General features: G+C 27.1%; 1 protein-coding gene across 1 annotated transcript; it reads left to right on the forward strand.

Moving 5' to 3' along the window:
* Positions 1-6,413: 6,413 nt before the first annotated feature.
* On the forward strand, positions 6,414-7,016 carry LOC136080134 (TNF receptor-associated factor 5-like). Its single transcript, XM_065796744.1, has one exon. The coding sequence runs from the start codon at positions 6,414-6,416 to the stop codon at positions 7,014-7,016; it is 603 nt and encodes a 200-aa protein (XP_065652816.1).
* Positions 7,017-19,896: the final 12,880 nt, after the last annotated feature.

Genomic DNA, 19,896 nt, shown 5'->3' on the forward strand with positions numbered 1-19,896 from the left:
TCAATTCCAAGTTAAAATTTATTAAATAAGTAAATATTATGTCTTGCCATTCTACATACGAGTTATTTAAAGGGTGAAATTCAAACAACATAGGATGTAATTTATTATCTGGATAAAAAAATTGAACAGCTTTAATGAGACTTTCGTCGAGTTGTTTGCTAGTCATTTTCTCTTTCAAGAAAAAACTAGCATTTATTTTTTACCCTCTATATAGGAAATAGAAATAAGAAAAAAAAAAGTTTTTTGCTAATAAAACAGGTTTTTTTGATTCAATTAAGAAAATTACAAAATATATTCTTTGTCTTTTGTGGCGAGCTTGCTGAAAGCGAAACTAAAAAAGCTAAAGTCGAACCAGAAGTACCAGAAGTACCAGAAGAAGACGAAGAATAATTTTTTTTTGTAATTTTTTAAATTAAAAAATTTTTTTAATTTTTGAATTAAAAAAAACTTGTTTTAACAATAAAAAACTTGTTTTTGCTGATCTCTATTTCCTATATAAAAGGTAAAAAAAAATCAAATGCTAGTTCATTTTTGAAAGAGAAAATGACAAGCAAACAACTCGACGAAAGTCTCATCAAAGCTGTTCAACTTTTTTATTCAGATAATGAATTACATCCTATGTTGTTTGAATTTCACCATATAAACAACTCGTATGAAGAATGGCAAGACATTATATTTACGTATTTAAAAATTTTTAACTTGGAGTTGACCTTGGAAGAAGAAAAATACAAAGATTTGTATTATATCTTTATAGCAAAAGACTATGAAAATAGGCTTCATTTGTTTGAAAAACCTTCTCGTCGTTATATGAATTTTGCAGAACAATCACCATCATGGAGAACGAGCATGCTAGAAGCATGTCGCATGATAAACGATGATTTTTTTAATGTAACTAAACCAACTGTAGAAAAACAACACGAAGAATTAAAAAGACAACTAGAAGACTTTATTAAAGTATATAAACTTTATTACAAATCAAAAAACATGAAAAAGAAATGTACTTCGTGGAAAAGCAAACTTAAACCGACTTTAAAGTATTTTTCTTAGCTTTCTTATCTATCTAACAAATGGGAGTATAATAACTGGAAGAAAAATTGTAAAATGTTAAATTACGTTTATCCAGCTTGCATGGACCAACAGCCTTGATTTTCGTTTGACGATAAAGTTTTTCATAATGCCTATTACACCCTATATACACCAGTTCCTATTTATGAATATTTTATGCAAAAAAAGTACATCAAGAAGGAGATAAAGTGTACATTTATAAAGCCTTTGAACGTTGCAATTTTCGCGAAAAAAGTTTAATAGAAATGTTCCCCACTGCTCAATGGTTTTTTTATTTAAAAGAAACTTTAACATTTCAATGGTATTATACAGAAAAGAGGACGAAGTTTATAATTACAAAACTAACGAAATAGTATCGAAACAACCTATACATAAAAGCACTAATAATACCAAATATCATGTGACTGCGGAAGAAGGATTATAAACAAGACAATTTTTTTATTTTTGTATTTTTTTTTCCATATCAACAAGTTGATGTACAAGATTATTTATTTTAAATATATTTTCAAAACATTCACAAGTGTCTTTTTTTGATATGTAAATGCATTTGATATTGTCTTTTATAAATTTAATTAAATTCGAGTATTCTTCAATATTTAATTCTGTATAATCTTGCACGTCGATATTTTCTATAAACCGTTCGCAAAATCCTCTAAATAGTGCGCAAACATAAATATTTCATATTTAGGACAATGTTCGTGGGTATGAATTTTCGTATAGTTATGTTGATAATGTTCTAAACACAAACTTTCAAAGTTAAAATGGTAAGGAAATTTACACAATTTGGGAAACAATAATTTGTTTAAATCGAATGTAATTATTTTTTGCTCATTTATTGTAGCCAACACATCTTTTTCCATGTTTCCACCTTTATAAAACACGACATTATATTCGAATTTCGAAAATATAGTCTTTAAGTATTCCACTACGGAGCAGCAAAATATAATTTCTCCAGTATATTTGAAAGACAGATAATACTCTAGCCCATAATTATTCTTTAAGCAAATTGAAAATACTTTTTTATCCTTCTCATCCAAATTTTTAAACTTTTCACATGGTATAACTTGTACGTGAAAAAACTTTTTATCAACAAGTGATCGCAAACATAATTCTCTAATGCAGTTTCTTCCCCACTTGTGAATCTCGTTATTGGTTATAAATTCAAAATCTAACAACCACAACTAGAAAAAAAATGCTTTTTTATTAAAAAAAGAAGCGTATTCTTTTAATAAAATGCTTAAATAGTATAAAAGGTCAAATTTTTTTAAAAATATTTTTTACATTTTTTTAATTAAAATATGAATCTCGTTGATAGCATCATTAAAAAAATTCACAACAATTGCGCAGTGTGCGCGCTTGATGAGGTATCTAAAAGATATAATCATTACGAACTTAAGTCTGGAAATTCTTCATCTAATCACGTTGAAGAAGAACATTTTACAGATAAAAGTTTATTTGAATTTTTACAAAATGTACTCGATTCTAAGAGGATAACATTAAATTCTTATAGTATTGCAAAATGTTTTAAAAACAGTCAATTTAATAATTTACTCGAAAATCCTCAACTATGCTCTTTTCATCTCAACCGCTTCGATGATTTGGAAGAGCAACACTTAGCTGAACTGTATAAAGCCAAGCTTACTGTTTTGCTACTAGACAGAGATATCAAACCACCTATCAATCTAACAGAGGGTGATCAAACTTACGGTTTCGTAGATACGTTTACTTTAAAAGAAATACCTACCGTCTGTTCTTTAATAGAAAAACTAGATGGTGCTTTAAAAAAGAAATCAGTTAAAAGAAACATTGAAGGAATAATAAAGAAAGGAACCGGCGAAAAAAAAAACTTTATTTGTTAATATATTACACGCTATTGTAACACTATTTATTGCGAGTTTTTTTAATTTAGAAAAAGAAGAATAAAAAATGGCTACTGATGAATCTTTGTCTCGTTTTTTTAAAAATTCAGAATTTAAAAATTATTTTATAGGAATATATGCTTTTGACGAACTAAGTCAAACAAAAACTCATATTCATATTATTCAACAAATGAAAAAAAATGGCTCCTTTATCATTTACATTAATGAAACTACAAAAGAAGCAGGTCAACATTGGAGAGTGTTGATGAAAATAGACAAGGGACATTGTTTTTGTTTTGATAGTTTAGGTGAAGAAAGTGTATTGCAACAAATTCTAAAACATTTAAGATTTAATAAATATTATTTTGAAGCAGTAGAAGAAGTCAATAGCAATATACAAATCAACATTATTAACATTAACTACAACGAAATTGAAATTAATTCTTATATACGACAATCCAATCATTTTCCTACAGAATGGACATCAGAAAATAGTGAATTTTATTGGCTTACCAAATTTATTTCAAAATATAGCGAAATCACTGGCAATCAAAATGTATTTTTTTCATACATTAAATTTCCTTTTCAATGGAATGATAGCAGTTTATGTGGAGCATTTGCCGCTTATTTTGTTGTTTTAGTCTTTCGCAGTGAAAATGTATTATATACAGATCAAATATATTTACCTTAGTTGTGCAGACTGTTAAACCATTATTTTTATGAAGTAACAACGCTTCATGCCTTTTCACTAATTTAGATAAATCTTTATTCATTTTTTCAATTTATTAAGCACGAACTCTTTGCACACCTTGATAACACTGCAAAACAACTGTTTAAAAAAGACATGCAGTTGCATTTATATATGAAAAAACAGGAAAATCTGGAACGTGATCTATTGTCTATGAAAACAAAACAAATTCCTTTGCATTATGATAGTTATGAAAAACAAGTATTGGCTCAAAATGCTATCAAAAGATTTTTAAAAGATGCAGGATTATTATGAACAAATTATGAATCTACGTTGGCAAAGTTATCCCTATTGGATATTCAAGCTATTCGATCTGTGATGAACGAGGAAAATATTTATTATATGATTCAAAATGAAATGGATAGAATTTATGCAAAAAAATACACTCGTTTAAAGACTGCCAATCAATTTTTAGATGTACCCATTGATGATGTCATGACTAAAAGAGAAATAAAAAAGCAGATTGCTCTGAATTTAATACAAACAGAATCATAAAGAGAACAGCACACACAATACTAGAAGAAATTGTCGAAGAAAAATGGGCTACGTGTAATGGCTATGGTGAACTCTATTTCGTCGTATTAAAAGATAAAAAAATGATGTTTTATTAAAAAATTGCACGATTCACGTAATAAATAACGAAGTGTGGATATTTAACAGCGTTACTAGAAGAGCGGCCAAAATACATCTTCACAAGACGCAGTGTTTAACTTGTAAAGGAAAAAAATTTTGACCATCAAACGATACAAAAAGAAAAAAGAACAAGGAAAAACAAACATTATTTTATTTGTACATATTTATTCTTTAAATAAAAGAATATAATGTTTTTTTTACAACTGTTTTTTTAATATACTTCAAACACTTTATCCGGAGGCATATAAGGGTTGACGGGTTTCGTAACGACAGGAACAGGAGCTGTTTTTGTTTTTTTGCCTTTCCACGCCCTTTTTATACCGTATAACAACGAACCCACTTGCAATGCGTTGGTTACATTTTTAGGAGTTATAAAATCAGCCAATCCTCTTCCTCTTCTGCGTATCCTTTTTCTATTACGACGTATTTTTGATCTCTAAAGTCTCTTTTGCTTTTTTCGATAAATTATTTTTGAGAATTGTCAACATACAAAAAAAAATGTTCCCATGAAATTTTAAAAAAATGTTCTTTTCCATCTTCATATATAAACACAATAATGAGATGTTCATTACAACGAGTTAGTTTAATAATTTGTCCCTGTTTTAAACAATGTGACAAGGAAAAATCTCCCTTCGCTTTACTGTTTGCTTTAAAAAGCGAAATATAAAAATCTCGTAATTGCGGAAACGGAAAACAAAACTCTGCATAAACTTCACACTCATTTTTTATGTCTGCTTGTTCGAGTAGCCAAACCTTAAATGACTCTTTAATAACATCAACAAAGTCTTTATAACCCATTTCAAATTCGTGTTTGTTTTTCCTATAAATAAAAACAATATGGGCTTTACTATTAACACGAGTTACTTTGATTTGTTTACTTCCATCCATACGAAAAAATAAATAAAATTACCCTGGACTTGTTTTAAATTATCATCCGTTGTAAAGGAAGAAGTTTTTAAATTATTATTCGTTTTATAAAATTCGTTTAAACAAGTTTTAAACTCCTTTTTTTTTTGTTTATTTCAAATGAACTTTTTTTCTTCAAATGATTTTTTTTTTATTTCAAAAAAAATCAAATTTATAGTACTTTTTTTAAAAAAAACAACAGAAAAAACACTATTAAATATTTTTTTTATCAATATATTTTTGGTATTTAATTACCTACATAAAAAACACCGTCATTAATATGCGAAATACAATATAATTTATTTATAATGTCTAAATCCATAATAAAACCACCAAAAAACGTAGATCTTTTTGTGTGACCAGTATCTTTATTACCACTGATGATTTCGGCAATGCCATTTTCTTACTCATAAGTTAAAATATACTCTCCTCGCGAGCTTGTATCTGTTCTTAAATATTTTAACTTGTCGTTGTGTTTTTTCAAGTCTTTTATTAACCATAAAATTTCTTTAGAATTTTCTTGAACTTTTGAAGTTTTCGAAGAAAAAGAAAACATACCAATAGAAAATATAACATTTAACGATATATTTAAAGAACCAGATATTTAAGATATTGAAACGAACCTCATTTATATTTTTAATTTTTTATTTGTCTTATTGAGTCATTTTACTTATTTATTAATTCTTTTATGTTAAAAAAGACATGTATATTTTTTATTCAGTTTTTATATAAATAAATGTTTTTTTCAAGCAACTAATAAAAAAAATGGCAGACAACATATATCCTTGCTGTTTTTGTGACAAAGAATTTAGTGCAGAAGAACTTTTGCAACATCAAACAGATTGTTCTACAGAACAATACTCCCACGAATGTTTTACATGTAAAAAAAAGGTACAAGATTTGTTAAACCATGAATGTGATTATGAATTTCTAGATATACAAAAAATATGTTTTTTTTGTAATACCAAAATTGATGATCAAGAATAATATGAACACTCTGTCATCTGCTTTCGATATTATAAAGAACAACAAAATCGTTATTTGAACCAAATCATTCAAGACGAAAAGAAAAATTTAAATTATTTGAATCTTTCTATTAATCAAATCAAGAATAAAATGAAAAGTCTTCAAGAAAAGAAATTAAAAACCTAAAAGAAGAAAATGACAAACTTCATCAAACCCTAGCAGAAACGAAAAAAGAAATGGCAGAATTAAAAAGTCTCTTTTATGACAACATGTTGGTTTTAGCAAATCAACAAGATACAAAACAACTCAAACAAGAAATAACAAAACTTTATCATATCGTAGAAGAAAATAGCACAGAATTCTTAGCCTTAAAAATATCCATTCAACAACCTAAAGAAGTAAAGGTAATACAACACATTTTTAAAGACACGCAAATTATCAAACTCGACCAAATCAATCTCAGGCTATTATCAGATGAACCAATTTATACAGAACCAGTTTACACATCAGAAGGTTACCGTTATCGTATAAAAGTTTATACTCGAAGTACCGACATCAACAAACTAGCCATTTACTTTCAATTATTACGAGGTGACCTTGACGATGCTTTAAAATGGCCTTTTACCAAAAAAGTCAATTTGACCTTAAGAGATAAAGATAAATTTTTTGCTCGTACTACTACCAATAATAATCATTTTCAAGTTTTAGACGCTAGTTCTTTTGATAAACCTAGTGAAGAATATAATGTGGCTGTTGGTTTTAACAATTTTATTACACATGAAGAACTGAAACAATTTATTATTAATAATAATTTATTTATTACGATTACTATTCAATAATATATTTTATGTAAAAAAATGTATTTTTTTCTCCTTTTTTATCTATACTTATGTACTTTTTTATCTATACTTATTATACATTAGTTTTTAGATTAACTAATAAAAAAAATGAATGCAATAGAAATATTCAGAGAAATCAGTCTGGAACTAACCATTGCTAACGTGAAATCTATCAAATTCATGCTTAGAATACCATTTGGAATCATAGAAACTTTAAAAAATGGTTTGGATATTGTAGAATACTTTAAAGATAACACTATACAAAACGAACAAGGTCATATTTACGAATCATTAGAAAGGAAATTGGAATATTTACTTGTATTATGCAAAGCTATTCATCGAATGGATATTGTCACTAAATATAAAAATAAAATACCACGTTTGCCAACATATGAAGAAAGCATGATTTAAAATCTACCACCTGTTTATTCACCACCGAACGCAGTATATCTAAGTGCAGTCATAGAAGCCAAACAAGAAGAACTATTCCATTTTTATAATCCTATACCAGAATGAGAACAAGAACCTAATTTCTACTAAATCCTTTTTTTTTGGGAATCAATTCGTATTTTTTTACTTGTATAGTAAAACCATGACTTGATTCCTAAACATTATTTTACTGGTAATTTTGGCAACAATTTTTCACTGTCTGCATTTAATTCAAACTTAAAAAGTTTGATCTACAATATCATTGTGAAGTTTACTAGTTTTATTCACACTTAGTCATATTAGATTTTTATTCTTATTCGTGTTATATATTTAGTACTGTCCACCTTTTTGTAATTTGTAGGGGAGACCGGGGCTAGTTGCTCTGTTTTTGCTCTATGAGCTCTGTTGCCCCAACAATATATTTTTTGAAAATAATAAAGTGTAGTCTTAAAGTGTATGAATTTGGGTAACTTATAAAACTTGCATTCATTTACAAAAAAAATAAGCTCATTTTTTATATATAACACTTGAAATATTTTATTCACATTATTTTCAAAATTTTTGAAGCCACTCTGAATATGATCAATTTTATATTTTATTAAAAAATTATATAGAATGGTCTTATCAACAATATGATTTTATTACTTCTGAAAAATTTGTACATATGAAAGTTATTATTTTATATTTTTAGCAAAACTAATAAAAATGAAAACAAACGGATACGCAAAAAATCAAAAAACACCCAAAAAAGTTAGAAATCAAATGAAAGGTATATTTTTTTCTGTTTTTTCTTTTAATCATTAAATTTTTTTATTTATTCATCCTATTTTTTTCAGCAATGTATCCCTACTTTTTCAAACTGCAAAGAGAAAGTTTAAAACAGTCAAGAACGTTAAACGAGCGTTATTTTTGTATCAAACTATGTGGCATATGCCAAAGTTGACAACCTAAAAAAAAATTAATTTTGTTTTTTTATTTTAGAAATATATATTTTATCACATTTTTCTCTTTTTTTTTCCTTATTGTTTTTTATTTTTTATTCCTCTTTTTTTATACAACTTTATACTAACATTCTTTTTTTTCTTTATATATTAAAAATGAATAATATTAATAATGATGAAAATTGGCAGTGCAAACTCGTGGCTCCAACTTTCGAATACAAACCGCCAAATTTAAAATTAAAAAGACCGTTAAAAGGACTTCATTATGAAATATGTGCTAAACTAGAGCTAAAGAACTTAAAAGTAGAATAACAACCAGAAGAAACAGAAGAAAAATGGATATGTGACGCCTCTCCCTTTGAGCTGAAGGAAGAGTGGATATGTGACGCTCCCCTTTAATTTAAACTGTTAATATTTTTACGAATTAATTTTTATTATTTTTAGCAAGCTAATACAATGATTGAAAATTCAAATTGTGCTGTGAAGAAAATTGTTTTGTCAATTAAAGAAGCACTATTCGTTGTAGAAATGTCTAGAAAATTTAACAAACGATTCGATGATGAACTCGATATTTACAATTCTTTCATCACGTTTGGAAAAAAACTTAACCGAAACATAACGTTTCATAATTGGGCGAAAAACACTACCCTATTTTCAGGGAACAAAATAAATTTAAATTGTAACAGTTTTTGATATAAAAAATTTTTTTTTACACCTTATCCTTTTTTTCTGCGCATGCGCGTGACGTCGTTGAACTTTTTTTACTCTGGGGAACTTTGACGTCATTGGGACCTTTTCTCGTGACGTTATTGGGACCTTTTTTACTCGGTTCCTTTTTATTGTTCTCGGTTCTTTTTTCTTACTTCGGTTTCTCGGTTTTTTTTCACTGTCTCGCTTTTTGTTAAACCGGTTTTTTTTTCTTTAACTCAGACGGCGTCTTAGACAAGAATTGTAACTTACATTATAATCAATTGTAACACTATTTATTGCGAGTTTTTTTAATTTAGAAAAAGAAGAATAAAAAATGGCTACTGATGAATCTTTGTCTCGTTTTTTTAAAAATTCAGAATTTAAAAATTATTTTATTGGAATATATGCATTTGACCAACTAAGTCAAACAAAAACTCATATTCATATTGTTCATAAAATGAAAAAAAATGGCTCAATTATCATTTACAACAACGAAATCACAAAAGAAGCAGGTCAACATTGGAGAGTGTTGATGAAAATACACAAGGGACATTTTTTTTGTTTTGACCGTTTAGGAGAAGAAAGTGTATTGCAACAAATTCCAAAACTTTTAAGATTTAATAAATATTTGTTTGAAGCAGTGGAAGAGGTGATTAGCAATATACAAATCAACACTATTAATATCAACTACAACGAAATTGAAATTAATTCTTATATACGACAATCGAATCATTTTCCTACAGAATGGACTGCTGAAAATCGCGAACTTTATTGGTTTACTCAATTTATTTTAAAATATAGCAAAATGAGTGGTTATCGAAACGTATTTTTTTCATACAATAAATTTCCTTTTAAATGGAATGATAGTTGTTTATGTGGAGCATTTGCCGCTTATTTTGTAGCTCTAGTCTTTCACACTGAAAATGTATTATATACAGATCAAATATATTTACCTTCGTTGTGCAGACTGTTAAATCATCATTTTTACGAAGTAACAAAGCTTCATGCTTCTGCACAAGTTCAAATTAATCTCAACTCATGTTTTCAATTTATCAAAAAAGTGCTCTTTCAATATCTTGATGTTACTGCTAAACAACTGTTTGTAAAAGACATGCAGTTGCATTTGAATATGGGAAAACAGGAAAATCTGGAACGTGATCTATTGTCTATGACAACAAATTAAATTCCTTTCCATTATGATATTTATGAAAAACAAATATTTGCGCAAAATTCTATTAAAAGATTTTTAAAAGATGCAGGATTCTTAAGAACAAATTATGAAGCTACGTGGGACAAATTATCACTATTGGATATTCAAGCTATTCCATCTGTGATGAATAAGGAAAATACTTATTATATGATCCAAAATAAAATGGATAGAATTTATGCAAACATTTACACTCGATTCAAGACTGCCAATCAATTTTTAGATGTACCTATTGATGACGTCATGACTAGAAAAGAAATAAAAAGGCAGATTGCTCTGAATTTAATATAAACAAAATCATGAAGAGAACACCACACACACTGCTTGAAGACATTATAGAAGAAAAATGTGCTACGTGTAATGGTTATGGCGAACTTTATTTCCTTGTCTTAAAAGATAAAAAAAAATGACGCCTAATTAAAAAATTGCACGATACATCTATTAAATAACGAAGTATGGATTTTTAACACCGTAACTAAAAGAGCAGCAAAAATAAATCTTCACAAGACGTGTTGCTTGACTTGCAAAGGAAAAAAAACATTGACTATCAAACGATATAAAAAGAAAAAGGAAGAAGAAAAACAAAACAATTTTTTATTTGTACATATTTATTCTTTAAATGAATAAATATAATATTTTTTTTACAACTGCTTTTTTAATATACTTCAAACACTCTATTCGGAGGTAGATAAGGGTTGGCGGGTTTTGTAACAACAGGAACTGGAACCATTTTTGTTTTTTTGCCTTTCCACGCTTTTTTTATACCATATAACAGCGAACCCACTTGCAATGCGTTGGTTACATTTTGAGGAGTTATATAATCAGCTAATCCCCTTCCTCGTCGGACTATTCCTCGCTTAGATCTATAATGTCCTCACATAGATCTTTAATATCTTTTTTGCCTATTGCCTTGATAAGCCATTCTTCTTGAGATTCGATAACAAACAATAAAAAAATTTTCAAAGGAATTTCAAAAGAATGTTCTTTTCCATCTTCATATATAAATACAATAGTGAGATTATCATTGGAACGAGTTACTTAAATAATTTCTCCCTGTTTTAAACAATGTGACAAGGAAAAATCTCCCTTTACTTTACCATACGTTTTAAATAGTGAAACATAAAACTCTTCTAATTGTGGAAACGGATAACAAATCGCTGCATAAGTTTTACAACTACTTTTTATATAATGTCTACTTCTTCGAGTAGCCAAATGTTAAATGACTCTTTAATAACATCAACAAGGTCTTCATATACCACTTCAAATTCGTGGTTGATTTTATTATATATAAAATCAATATGAGCGTTCTCGTTAGAGCGAGTGACTTTAGTGTCAGCTAGTCCGTCTAAACGAAATACTAATTTGAAATTGCCTTTCACTTGTTTTAAACTATCATTGGCTTCAAACTTGGAAGCTTCTACATTCATAACAGAATTATAAAACTCGTTTAAACAAGTTTTAAACTCCATTTTTTTTTCAATGAATTTTTTTTTTCTTTGAATGAATTTTTTTTTTTCAAAAAACCAAATTTATAGTACTTTTTAAAAAAAAAAACAGAAAAAACACTATTAAATATTTTTTTTATTAATATATTTTCGGTATTTTATTACCGACATAAAACACACCGTCGTTTATATGAGATATACAATACAATTTATTTACAATGTCAAAATCCAAAAAAATCCACCACAAAACGTAGACGATTTCGTATGTCCAGTATCTTTATTACCACTTAAAATTTCCACAATACCATCTTTGTATTCATATGTCAAAATATATTCGCCATATGCGCTTGCATCTGCTCTTAAATTTTTAAAATCGTCGTTGTTGTGTTTATTTAAATCTTATAGCAGCCAAAAGTATTCCTTAACATTTTGTTGAACATGTTGTCGAAATTTTTGAACAAAACATTTTTCGCAATACTTTTTTATATGCGTTCTTCTTTTTACATGTTTACACGCTATTGAATTCATTTTTGAAAATAAACGTTTAACAGAGTTGAGCTTTTTAATAGTTGATTTTTAATCCGATTAAAATATAGTTTTAAATACACCACCAATTAAGGGAATACCTCCTTATAGGTTACCAAGGATACGTTAACCACGTTTTCTAAGTATACGTTTACGTCCTTTACCAATTAAAGAATGATAAGGTCTAGGATGAGCTCTCGATTTTTGATGAACAAAACTATATCTTTTAGCAGTCCTGTGACCTCTATGCCTTCTATGTCTCATTTTTTATTAATAAATATTTCTGTGTTTATCGCGATCCACTTTTGTTAAAACAAAACGATATATCGGTTTTCCTACTCGATCCATCTCGCGATTTTGTTTATTATTTATATACTTGCTTTTCGTTTTTCGATAACACATCAGTGCTTCTCTACAAATTTAACGCTTTCTTTTTTTCAAGCTTTTTTTAGCTCTTCTACGTCTTAGAACTCTTAGTTCTGTATTATTGGGATCGGTTAACTCGTTTCCATTAAAGGAGGTCCTATCAAAAAATTTAAAAAATGCGTCCCTATGAAAAGGCCTTTTTCCATCTACTGTATATTTGGGTAATTTAGATGTATATTTAGGCCCTAAATTGCTTTTATATGAAAAAGTTGAAAGTAAATTCCGTCTTACAATCATACGCGAAAAATCAACATCATCTGCAGCCATTTTTTTTTTTGGACCTTAACTTTTTTTGACTTTAACTTTTTTTTATTAACTTGTATTTTTTTTGACTTTAACTTTTTTATATATTTTTTTTTACAAGATAAAAAACATGGTGTCACCCTGAAACTACCTTACTTATTCTGTCTTTTTTTTATCTTAGTAGGCCTACTCACTTGCGTTTTTTTTATACTGTTTATTTTTTATACGGCCGTATTTTTTCTTACTTACTTACTTAACCTTACTTAGTCCTTACTTACTGCCTTAGTCCTGAACTTTCTTAACTTTCTAGACATTTTACATCAGTGAGCGGTGTTAGCGCCCCCTGTTTACATTGAACTTTCTAAACTTTCTACTACGATTAACGAGAATCGAACCCTCAACAGTCTAATATCATGACGTTTGAAACATAGTTCAGCGAGCGAATGCACTATGCTACGCCGACGTGTTGATTCATGGAGTTTTGAATTTATCTAAATTGTTATTTTAACACTTTACGCAGAGATATTTTCTTCGAAGAGTTTTTAAGAAGTTGTTTACTCCGTATTTTAATCTCTTTTAATCTTGTTCATGAAAGCGGTATTAAAACTTTCTAAATTTAACTAGCATGACACAGCGTTTTCTTTTTATTGCATACAGTTGCATCACTTTAGCTTTTACTTCGCGTTAATCTGTAGATATTAAATTTTATACATAAAAAGTGTGTTTTTTGTTAACAAAAACAAATGGCAAAAACACGCTTTACAAAACGTACAACTAAAATGAGTAAATTTAGTGAATAAGAGTTGGAATTTAGCGAAAATAATACTTCAAAAATAAAGATGAAATCATTCTTAAAGATTATGATGATGATGAAGAAGAATGCTTTGAAATATATGACAAAAGAAGTACATTTTGAAATAAAAAATAAAATGAACAAAAAACCAGAAGAAAAAAAAAGGAAATCGAAGAAAGTAATTCAATTATATAAAATAAAACAACTTCAGAACAACCAGTAGATTTTTCTATTGTTAAAGAAAAAATTTATAAAAAAGTAAGTTGTTTTTTTATAATTTTTTTATAAAAAAAAATATAATTTTTTTAAGAGTTTTTTTTTGTTTTCTGTAGAAAAAAGAAAGAATAAAAATCGCAAACGATACGATGACGAAAGAAGAAACTTGTTTTTATAAATCGATTTTTAAAAAGTTATAATAAATTTTAGTTTATTTTTTTCTATTTTTTAGTCTTATGTTTGCTTCTTTTAATTGATATTTAATATCGACATAAGATTCAGCAGTATGAACCCACCGTTTTATTCTTTTACAAACTCTTCCAAGTTTACGATTTGTTTTATTATCTTTATATCTGTTATTTGTTCTTCGTAAACAAGATAATATTCTTTTACAATTGCTCGGTAAATACTGACTGTCAGTCTGTGTCGATGTTGAACTCTGTTTTGTACTTGTTTGTGTTTGAACGGCTTTTTTTGTTCTAGGAACTGTTGTTTTTGTACGCGCCATACTGATATTGTTTAACGATCTAGGAGTATACCTTGTTTTTAGGTAACGATCTTGTAACGATCTAAGAGTATACCTTGTTTTAGGCAATTATTAAAAAAATGATATTGTTTTATTTATAACATTTTTATTTATTACAAAAAAATAATATAGTATTTATTTCTAAATGAACCTATTTTTTTAGTTATAATGAATTATATTAGATAAACAAAATCAATTAGGATATTTTTAATGATAGTATGAGCGATCAGCTTTACATCATTCAAGATGGCAAAAAAAAAAGATAAATCGAGTATTTCCATACAACGCAAAAAGAAGTATTTGTTTTATGGTTTTCATATAAAATAAAAATATTAGTTTTTTATAATACTATTTTTTTCATATAGATCAAGAATTATTAACAATATCAAACATCCGCAAAGTTTTAAGAAATGTCATGCACAATAGACCTTGCCACACTCGTCGTAAGTTTAACTTTACTACTTTTTTATTAATAAAAAATAAATACATTTTTTTTAATATTTCTCTTTTACTTTTTTTTAGAAAGTCCATACCACTACCGAATAGAGAAATCGGTCCTTCTCACTGGGACTACTCCCCTCGTAAGTTTAACTTGATACCTTTTTATTCATAAAAAAGTATAAATATTTTTCTGTCTTTTTTTAGAGAGTCCAGACCCAAAAAATTTAGAGTTTTTTTTTATTATTGTGTAATTATTTTGTAACTATTTTTTTAGAAAATAAAATTTATAATAGTCTTTTGTTTATATTGTTTATATTCTATTTTTTATATACAAAACTATTTAATATTTTTTATATTATATGTTAGAAAAAAAAATGATAAAAATAGTATTAAATAGTATAGCAAAAGAACTTTGCACCTATTGGAAACAGTTAGCAATATATTTGTATTTTAAAAGAAAGGAAATTAAAAAAATCGATTCAACTTAAATAAAAGACTTTGATATAAATGAAAAAAATTTTTAATTATTTATTTTACACATCGCAAAGATAAAAAAGAGCCATTAATCATTTATATTATGTATTAACAAGGTGGGAAAATGAAAACAGCAAGCAAGAACTTTTATATTATTTATTACATTGTAAATTAGTTATATTAAATTATTAATGTTTTTTATATAATATTTTTTAGCAAATATAAAAAATATAGATTTTATGCAAATAAAACTAAAAACAGCAGCACATTTGCAAACACAATGGCAAACTTTAGCAGAATATCTTGGCTACAAAAAGCGTGAAATTGAATGTATACAATGTGATTATCATAATACCAACGAAAGAATGATGAGACTTTTAACTTTATTATATCAAAAAAAAAGGAACCGAAGTCGAAGCAGCTCGTGCTTTATATGATGCTTTAAGGAATTGGACAATTGACATTTCAACAAAAGAAAATAATCCAGAACTTAAAAAAAATATAAAAGAAACTATGGAAATAATTACACACTTTATATTGCAATAATTTTTTTTTGTAAACTTATTATTTTTAGCCAACTAATATATTAAAAATGAAACAATACATCAAAAAGTGTGGATGGTAAGCATAACCGCTTTATTTATTTATTATTTTTTTCCTTTTTTGTTCATTTTATTTCCCTTAGTTATGGAGAATATATCAACGAGGAGTGTATTTGTTACCACGACTTGTTATTCACAGAGCAAGAAGAAAAAGAATGGGAAGAATTAAAGGAACGGGAAGAAATATTAGAGGAAGAATACGAAATTTACTTGGAACAATTACTAGCAAAAGATATGGAAGAAATGGGTTACATCGATGAACTGAAAAAACAAATGTTAGAAGAAGAAATAGATAAAATAGAAAATGAAATGCACGAAATTTTGAATAAAATAGACTTGGAACAATATATCCTTGATGTTATGAATAAAATGGATGATTTGCCAGAACTATGTTTGTAATTTTTTTTGTTTTTGTAAATTTATCTTTTTTTTTAGATAAACAAATAAATGAATAATAATGATGAAAATTTCAATATGTTTCCTGGTTTTGGAGATTATTTAAATGAAGAAGAAAAAAATGAAGAAGTAGAAAATATAACATTTAACTATATATCCAACGACCAAGATAATGAAGATTTAGAAATTGAAACGAACATTTCTTTTATTTTATTTCATTTATTTGTTCTATTGAGTCATTTTATTTATTAATTAATTCTTTTATATTGAAAAAAAAAAAAGACTGGTGTATTTTTTTTATTATTGTGCTTTTTTTATATAAATGTTTTTTTTTCAGCAACTAATTTAAAAAATGGCAGACAACGTATATCTATGCTGTTTTTGTGACAAAGAATTTACAGCAAAAAAACTTATGGATCATCGAAAAGATTGCTCTACAGAGCAATTCTCACACGAATGTTTTCTTGTAAGAAAAAGGTAAAAGATTTGTAAAACCATATTGAAAAAGATGTTTTGGAATCTATAAAAAACAATAACATTTACACTTTTGATTTATCGCATTTTTTGTTTCCTAAAATCTACAAACTACCTGTTTACGCAAACAACAAAGACTTGTGTTTTGAACATTTTCAGCACAGTATTTATAGAGAACATTCTTACGAACATTGCGCCAAATACGAAACGTTTATGTTTTCAATGTATTTAGAAGATTTTGTGAAATAATTCATAAATAACGGATGTGTTGATCAATATACAGAGTTGCGTGTAAATAAATACGAAAATTTAATTTCACTTATAAAAGAAAACATGCAATGTATGAGACTTTTGAAAAAAGACACTTGTGAATGTTTTGAAAATATACTTAAAATAAATAATCTTGTATAACAACTTTTTGATATGAAAAAAAAAATACAAAAGTAATAAAAAAATGTCTTGTTTATAATACTTCTTTCGCAGTCACATAATATTTGGTATAATTAGTGTTTTTGTGCATAGGTTGTTTCGATACTATTTCGTTAGTATTGCAATTATAAACTTCGTCCTCTTTTCTGTATAATACCATCGAGATGTTAAAGTTTCTTTTAAAAAAGAAAAACCATTGTGCTGTAGGGAGCATTTCTATTAAACTTTTTTCGTTAAAATTGCAACGTTCAAAGGCTTTCTAAACTGTAAACTTTATCTCCTTGATGTACTTTTTTATGTATAAAATATTCATGAATAGAAACTGGTGTATAAATGGTGAAATAGGCATTATAAAAAACTTTCTCGTCAAACGAAAAGCAAGGCGGTTGAACCATGCAAGCAGGATAAACATGATTCAGTATTATACAATTTTTCTTCAATTTATCATACTCCCATTTGTTAGATAGATAAGCAAACAAAAAATAATACTTGAAAGTCGGTTTAAGTATGCTTTTCCACGAAGTACATTTCTTTTCCATGTTTTTTGATTTGTAATAAAGTTTATATACTTTAATAAACTCTTCTAGTTGTCTTTTTAATTCTTCGTGTTGTTTTTCTACTGTTGTTTTGGTTACATTTCAAAAATCATCGTTTATCATTCGACATACTTCTAGCATGCTCGTTCTCCATGATGGTGATTGTTCTGCAAAATTCATATAACGACAAGAAGGTTTTTCAAATAAATAGCGCCCATTTTCATAGTCTTTAGCTATAAGGATATAATACAAATCCTTGTATTTTTCTTCTTCCAAGTTCAATTCCAAGTTAAATTTTTTAAATAAGTAGATATTATGTCTTGCCATTCTTCATACGAGTTATTTAAATGGTGAAATTCAAACAACATAGGATGTAATTCATTATCTGGATAAAAAGTTGAAAAGCTTTGATGAGACTTTCGTCGAGTTGTTTGCTAGTCTTTTTTTATAAAAATGACTAGCAAACATGAACTAGCATTTATTTTTTATTACCCTTTATATAGGAAATAGAGATCAGAAAAAACAGATTTTTTATTGTTAAAACAAGTTTTTTTTCAATTCAAAAATTACAAAAAATTTTTAATTTAAAAAATTACAAAAAAAAATTATTCTTCGTCTTCTTCTGGTATTTCTGGTACTTCTGGTTCGACGTTAGCTTTTTTAGTTTCGCTTTCAGCAAGCTTACCACAAGCTCTCTTCAAATTTTGATTCAAATTTCTAGGAACACCATTTATAATCAACGTGTTGTGGAAAGTCGGTTCTATAGCTAACAATCTTTCATACTCTGTAACATAAATTTCGTCATCTTCTTTTGCCACACGTATACCAAAACCGCTGAAATCAATCGTTTTTAATATGTGAGTTTTAGGGTAAGCCACTGTCATACAGGCTTTGTTTCGAGCTGTTTGCATATTATCCATCAAACTTTTCAATACTTTTTGGTCTTGCTGTTATGATTAAATTTAAAAACCATATTATTATTGAGTTCACCTTTGTTCGTTTTAAATTTGTTGTCATCTTTAGTTAATTTCAGTTCGCTTCTAAACAAATAGTTTGTTTTGTTGAGATCGCACATTTCTCTATATCTCCATGGTAACAAGAATTCACAGCCCTCATTTTTTAGTTTGTAAATCAATTCCTTTTTAACATAGTTAAATTGTGCCAATGGTTTTTAGAGGAACAGTGGAATATTGTTTATTTTTAACACTTTTTTTTTCTTTAAATTCAATAAGCCACAAAGTAGCAGCTGCTAAATCTGCAACTTTAACATAGGTGTTATCGTTACAGTAAACAGTTTCAAACTCTGCCATTTTTTGTTTCGTTGTGTTGTGAATGAATTTTTAAATGAAAATGAGCTACTTTTATACTGTTTGAGTTGAAAAGAGAGATTAAAAAAACAAGTACTAAACAAGTTTTTTTTAAAAATGTTAATTCCTGATCTAGAGTCTAAAGTTCAATGTGGTGTGATGTATTTTAAACTTTGTATTTTGATACTTTTAATTCTATTTTAATGATAGTGATAATGTTGTTATGACTTCCATTTTATATAAAAAGGGTGAAAAAAAACCTTGTTCAAATCATCTTCTGGTCAAGACAGCGAGATAGATAAAAATGTGTTTGGATTGTTAAATGGAAAAGGAAGAATTTAATTATTATGAAAACACGAGATTGAAAACTGTAAAATTAAAATACAAACATTTTAATGGAGATATTCAATTAGAAAAGTCTTTAGTTGTAGAAGAACACGATAGAAAATTAGTTGAAAAATAGATGACTTATTTTTAAATATGTGAATAGATACTGAGTTTAATACAGGTGTACCGTTATTACCTTATATTAATGAACTCTTTAATAGACCTTTAGATAAAACGATTTAAAGCAATTTTAAATTTATTATTATTGGTTTGGTCATTGTGAACTTTGTGAAAAAAAATATTTGTTTGTTTTAATTGTTTTTTTTGTAAATTAAGTTTTTGTAAAAATTGTATTGTTGCTCATAAGAAAAAAAAAAGATGTAGTTTATTCTTTAGAAAAAAAACACAATGTAGGTATTTAAATTTTTTTTTTGTTGATTAAAATAAAAAAGG

Source organism: Hydra vulgaris, chromosome 05 (assembly GCF_038396675.1).
Source record: "Hydra vulgaris chromosome 05, alternate assembly HydraT2T_AEP".
In the NCBI taxonomy this organism is placed as follows: domain Eukaryota; kingdom Metazoa; phylum Cnidaria; class Hydrozoa; order Anthoathecata; family Hydridae; genus Hydra; species Hydra vulgaris.

What these genes read in the sequence shown, in the direction of transcription:
- LOC136080134 (XM_065796744.1), top strand. Translation starts at nt 6,414, where the DNA reads ATGGCAGAATTAAAAAGTCTCTTTTATGACAACATGTTGGTTTTAGCA.